Source organism: Coregonus lavaretus (genome assembly GCF_964263955.1).
Source record: "Coregonus lavaretus genome assembly, chromosome: 13".
In the NCBI taxonomy this organism is placed as follows: domain Eukaryota; kingdom Metazoa; phylum Chordata; class Actinopteri; order Salmoniformes; family Salmonidae; genus Coregonus; species Coregonus lavaretus.
In genome coordinates, this window is record NC_140000.1 from 44,145,729 (window position 1) to 44,151,728 (window position 6,000).

The window sequence follows — 6,000 nt, forward strand, 5'->3', positions numbered from 1 at the left end:
CACACACACACACACACACACACACACACACACACACACACACACACACACACATACATACATACACACACACACACATGCATACACACACACACACACACATTTTCTTATCATAGTCTCTCTCCTCCCTAAATTCCTCAGTTATCTTGGTTTCTCAGTTGCCTGTAGACAGTTCTCCTTGTCCTTTGTTGTCTGGCCTAACTCTTACTCACATTGCTAAATAGTAGCACAATGTCATAATCTTTACTGGTCCTACACTCACACATTACCAGGTAGTAGATTCTAACACATCTCACACAGTTTCAGAGTGTAATAATTAGTCCCTACTAAGAAAGTACTAATCATACTTAAAACAAGAACATTTCACAACTATATTTTAGGGTGGAACATTTAGTCATTATTTTTAACTTGTATATATTTTAATTCCTATATCAGGGGGTGACCATGTTGCTGGGGTTCAGAAATGCAAGTGAGACAGGTTGATGTTTCTAGGGTGAGAGCAGTGCACAAAGTGTCATTTGCTGAGGCAGTGATGAAAGTAGAGGATGGAGGGCAAAGTGTGAGAAAGCCTGAGAGGATCCCTGTGAGTAGTAGGCCAATACAGAGTGACCCGAACAGTTTGTGCTTTAGTAAGGTTGGCTTCTTGGTGCTCATTGCTATGGTCATTAATTGTACCGCACAGATGGAAAGAAAATCCCAGAAGATTGAACTGGTAGTAGCAGCAGCAGAGATGTTTTTGGGTGTCAAAGATTTTAGTGCAGAAGAACTACTGGGGGTTCTGAGAGAAGGGGTTCCAGCCTCCCAGGCCGACGGCCTGGAGTAGGATCTCTCACAGCCAAAGTAGTGGGAAGGGGTGGTGGGGTGTGTTGGGGATAGTGGTATATACAGGAGCTGGTTAGACGATGGTGCAATTTCCTTTTCCCCCCATATCCCTTTTTTTTGTGAACAAATGTGCAAAGCACTTTCCGAACTCTGACAGGCAGCAATACACAACGAAGCGTCTAGTCTGACGGAAAAACTACATGAAGAAGAAGAAGAAGAAGCAGAAGCAGAAGAAGCAGAAGCAGAAGCAGCTGCATTGAACCACATAGTTTTTAAACCCAGAGGTGCAACATCGCGAGACTTTTGGGAACGCTTACCAAGCAGACCAGGCCGGGGTTTTTGTTTGAAAGTCAATGAGAGAAGTAAATAATTATTCCTAGTTGTTCATTTTTTCAAAATCTAAAGGCACAACCTAGATTCAAGCGAATGTATTTAGTAGTTGAACATGTTATAACTACAACTGCGATAAAGTGACAAACTGACACGTTTTTATTTTCGTCAAAAACGACTTTATATTGAAGGAGTGCCTTTGATTTTGCGGCATGCACATGCGCAGTTTTGCGCGTGACGACCGTTGTTTCTGCACATGAGCGTAGCTAGCCAACGTCGCCATGATATCGCCTACAAGCGTGATCGGGGATTTCTATCATAGAAGCAGTTTCTGTCTATCTTTATACTGTACTGTCTTTGGTTGAAATCTCGTTTTTTGCACCTCAGTGGTGGTTTCCACTAATTATCACAGCCACAAAGTATAAATTGACTATAGCGTAAAAATTCATGAAAACAAAAATGTGCTTTTTGGTCATAATTTAAGGTTAGGGTTAGGCATAAGGTTAGCAGTGGGGTTAGGGTTAGGTTTAAATCAGATTTTAAGAAGAGAAATGGGCTGGGTCTATGACTTTGCGATCGTAGTATCTAGTGACGACCCCTCAATGGTTGAATTCAACTCCTCCCTTTTTATAATATTTCCCATACTGCATTGCGGTAATTATGGACCAAAGTGGTAAGCGACAAATTACTCTCCAGTTTCAGCTGTATTTTTGTTTTATTTGTGTATCAGTGGATTTAACTTCATACACAGCGAAATACATTTCATTTGCGAACTTATTCATATTCAGTTGTACATTACAAGTATTATCAGTGGAGTTTTTAAAGTACAAAAATTGCGGCCTTGTAGCAACCTCTCGTTGCCAGCCCACTGCTAGCTAATATATAGCTAACATTAGCTTCCACAGATCTGTATTGCAACAGTAGTAGCTAGCTAGCTAGCTAGTTAGCTGTGCTTTTTAGAATAAGGTGACGGTTGGAGTTGATCTGCCAGTACAAAACTAATAACTTCAAATTGCCAGGACAGTACTCTAACCTTGACAAAATATTCAGAGTACATAATGCGATGTTTGTAGGTTAGACTAAGTGCTAGCTACAGTCTGCATTCTCCCATCAACTTATGTAACTCCAGACAATGTTAGCGTTGGCTAACATGATACACGAGCGCTTTGCTAAACTAATCATCGTGGTTTTGATCACCTATGGATTGTCAACTTATAGTGTCGTTGCTAGTAGCAAGTATCATGTAAATGTTCGCTTGGTAACTGATGACTGAATCTGGTCACTGACAATTTGAATGATCCATCGTTCCCCCACAGACAATGACCTGCAAGGCACGGACGGCTCGGGGAGTCTTGGGGGCCCTGATGTCCGCAGACGCATCCCCATCAAACTCATCTCCAAACCGACCATCAGGAGCAAACCTGTTCCCCGGACACAAAGACCCATGGGCAGGCTGCCCTCCAAACCCCAGGCTGGGGATGAAGGTTAGCCAGCCACAAGTGCTTTCTTATCTCTTTTAATTCCCAAGGGCTAGGATTGGGATAGGGAAGCATGTTGCTAGGTCATAGAAGCAAGCTTTCATATGGGACTACTGTAAGGCAACATATCTGTGTTTCTAGAGAGTTTTAGCTTCAAGCAAGAGGAGAGGTTTGACTGTGGTACCAAGGCTGGGGATGTGTTTGCAAGTCAACGGAGGTTCCCCCAGCAAATGTTTTGGGACTTTAAGGTAGTGTTTTCATTTCTATCTTTGGGAGAGAAAATGCATTCGTCCTACATCATTACTGTGTCATTGACCTCTTGGTCTTTTCCCCACAGTTGAATTTGATAGGTGAAAAGGATGACATTCCAGCTCACTTTTGTGACAAGTGTGGTCTGCCCATAAGGATCTATGGACGCATGGTATGTCTCTTCGATCAAGTTTTTCATAGTGTGTTATGTGTCTCTTATAGTAAAAGGCTATGAGTGCAGCAGCATATAATGTCATTATCTGTATTAACTCCCCAGATTCCATGCAAACATGTGTTCTGCTATGAGTGTGCATTGCTCCACGAGAAGAAGGGAGACAAGATGTGCCCAGGGTAAGCTCTTATTTTTAACCTGCAGCGGTTCTCAACTGCTTTTGCCAAATTGAACCAGGTTGTCTCAGTCGGTACCCAACATTCGTCTCGTGAAACAAAAATAGCCAAAATACAATCTAGTAAAATATTTTGAATGCTATATTGATTGTAAAGGTAGCAAAATGTATGACGAGGGAAAAACATTCCCAAATTTTTCATTGTCAATATTTAAAATGTTCCCATATTATTGATGAATAATATTAATAAGCTCACTGGTTTGAGACCAAAAAATCAACCAAATCCGCTAAATAGCTCTGCTAATAGCTCAATAAAAAATACTTTGATTGAACAAAAATAAAGAGATTATTTTTATGTAGCATCATTATAATTTCTACACACTTTCTACCTGGTTGTTTAAGTTCAGACTGCCGTGTCTAGTGACCTTACGTTTGATTGCGGGGCATGCGTCAAAATCGCTAAGCAGTTTGCTTCGAAACAGTGTGCCGAGGCTTGTATCACTTTATCAGAAGCACGTGATCAATGACGTCCGACGCTTCGTTTTGTCGAACAACCACCTGATTGGTTTGGTATTGGTTTCGGTAGAAGACGAGGCGTGAAGGCATGTGTGATGTCATCTATAACAATTTGGCTGTTCTAAATTCTTTTGACCATTAGGTGCCACTAGTGTACACTGTGTTGATCGAAGCCTTGCGTAATGAACCTATTTTCTACACAACTGGCTGGAAATGCTCAATGCTTCAGGAATTTTTGTTTCCCCATTACTACCCACGACCCATTCAAAACTTCTCACCAGTTGAGAATCGCTGCACTAGTGTATTCAACTGTCCAAATACTATCTGTATGTGTGGTTGCTGACTGCACTACTAATTAAACCTTTGTTTTGTTCAGTATGCAGCTCTTCAGCTGCACAGACCTGGTCCAGCGCATTGAACAGTGTCTGCGGGGTTCCCTGTACATGTGCAGCATCGTGCAGGGCTGCAAGCGCACCTACCTTTCCCAGCGTGACCTGCAGGCCCACATCAACCACCGCCACATGAGGGCAGCTAAGGCCTTGGCAAGCCGCCAGGATGCCCTGCACCTTCCCACATCCTCAGATGTGCCTGACCGCTTCCGCGTGCCCCCGCCTCACCTGCCCAAGACCCAAGGGCACCTCCCACCCCCCCTCCAACACGGTGGTCATGACCCCTACGGTCAGCCACCACCGGCTTCCCATGATGCGCCGCCTCTTGCCCAGGAGACCTTCCGCATCGCCACGGTAACTACACGCGCACGCAGCAACCTCATCACCGTGCCCATCCAGGATGACTCCGGTTCTTCCTCCACATCTTCCTCCCGTGACCCTCTCCCTCCTGGCCCGGGTCCTGCTCCACCCCCACACCACCACCCCGGGGACTACGCTGGTCAGCCTGTAGTGTCCCACCCCCACCACATGATGGCGCCCCCACAACAGCACTATGGCCCCCCTCCTCCTCCCCCTCCACCCATCAACCACCCCATGCAGCACCCGCCCCAGGGCTCTGGGACATCTCACATGGTGTACAACCAGGCAGGCCCTCCCCCACCTATGTCCAACGCACCCCCTCCCATTACCCCCCCGCCAGGACACATCATGGGTCAGATGCCCCCCTACATGAACCACCCTCCTCCAGGCCCCCCACCTCAACATGGTGGTCCTCCAGTCAACGCCCCCCCTCCCCACCACTACAACCCTAACTCCATGCAGCAGTTCCCTGAGGATCAGGGCACACTCAGTCCACCTTTTAACCAGCAAGGGGGTCTGAGCCCTGGGATGTGGCCTGCCCCTAGAGGGCCGCCTCCTCCACGAATGCAGGGCCCCCCACCACAGGGCCAGATGCCTGGACCCCATCACCCCGATCAGTCCCGCTATCGCCCTTATTATCAGTAAACTCTCAACTCCCCACAAAGTCAGGGGCATTGTTTGACTTGTCCCCATTTCTCTCCACTGGTTTGAATAATGTGAACATGAGTCTCTGGGTTCTGTACGACTGTTAATTCTATAGAAACACTTTAAAGAGACTAGTCTATGGTGAATGTATGTATGTTGCTGCTCACTTGAATTGATATGAACTTTTTGGACTGTCAAATGAGCAGCGATACATTTTGAATCGCTCCTGTGTTGGTCTCCAATGGACATTGTATCTTGAAAAATGTTGGTTTGATGATGTCTCAATAAATATTTTCTAACAAAGAGTTAAATCTCATTATTTCTTGATATTATTAGTTGTGGAAACTTTATTTCATCCATATCAATAGGGGGCAGCGTGTGATCTAACATTTGACGTTGTTTGTATAGGTAGCCCTGTGTTTTGGTTGATCATATCACATGACCTGGATTTTAACCTTTTATTGAAATCTTTTTCATCAAACTCCCCTTTTTTTAAATGTCAGATGGTCCAGCACCATCCTTCAGCCAATTGCTTTTATATTTATTATAATTTCTGGAAAAGGCTTAAAATAAAAGTATAAATCCAGGTCATGTGACATGATTGACCAATACATGGCCTTAGTTACAGTGGGGAAAAAAAGTATTTAGTCAGCCACCAATTGTGCAAGTTCTCCCACTTAAAAAGATGAGAGAGGCCTGTCATTTTCATCATAGGTACATGTCAACTATGACAGACAAATGAAGAATTTTTTTTCCAGAAAATCACATTGTAGGATTTTTTATGAATTTATTTGCAAATTATGGTGGAAAATAAGTATTTGGTCACCTACAAACAAGCAAGATTTCTGGCTCTCACAGACCTGT

At 44.3% G+C, this 6,000-nt stretch overlaps 1 protein-coding gene across 1 annotated transcript; it reads left to right on the top strand.

The window, feature by feature from the left end:
- Positions 1 to 1,799: 1,799 nt before the first annotated feature.
- Positions 1,800 to 5,441, top strand: LOC311139618 (E3 ubiquitin-protein ligase Hakai-like). The gene is made up of 6 exons (XM_084174529.1): positions 1,800 to 1,825; positions 2,469 to 2,636; positions 2,772 to 2,878; positions 2,968 to 3,051; positions 3,157 to 3,230; positions 4,119 to 5,441. Exons 1-6 carry the CDS (start codon positions 1,813 to 1,815, stop codon positions 5,134 to 5,136), a joined length of 1,464 nt encoding a protein of 487 aa, XP_084030655.1. The 5' UTR covers positions 1,800 to 1,812; the 3' UTR covers positions 5,137 to 5,441.
- Positions 5,442 to 6,000: the final 559 nt, after the last annotated feature.

Bases quoted from the DNA above. Each gene is read 5' to 3' on its own strand.
- LOC311139618 (XM_084174529.1), top strand. The intron at 2,637-2,771 runs GTTAGCCAGCCA...CTGTGTTTCTAG, and splicing joins ACCCCAGGCTGGGGATGAAG to AGAGTTTTAGCTTCAAGCAA. The intron at 2,879-2,967 runs GTAGTGTTTTCA...TTTTCCCCACAG, and splicing joins AAATGTTTTGGGACTTTAAG to TTGAATTTGATAGGTGAAAA.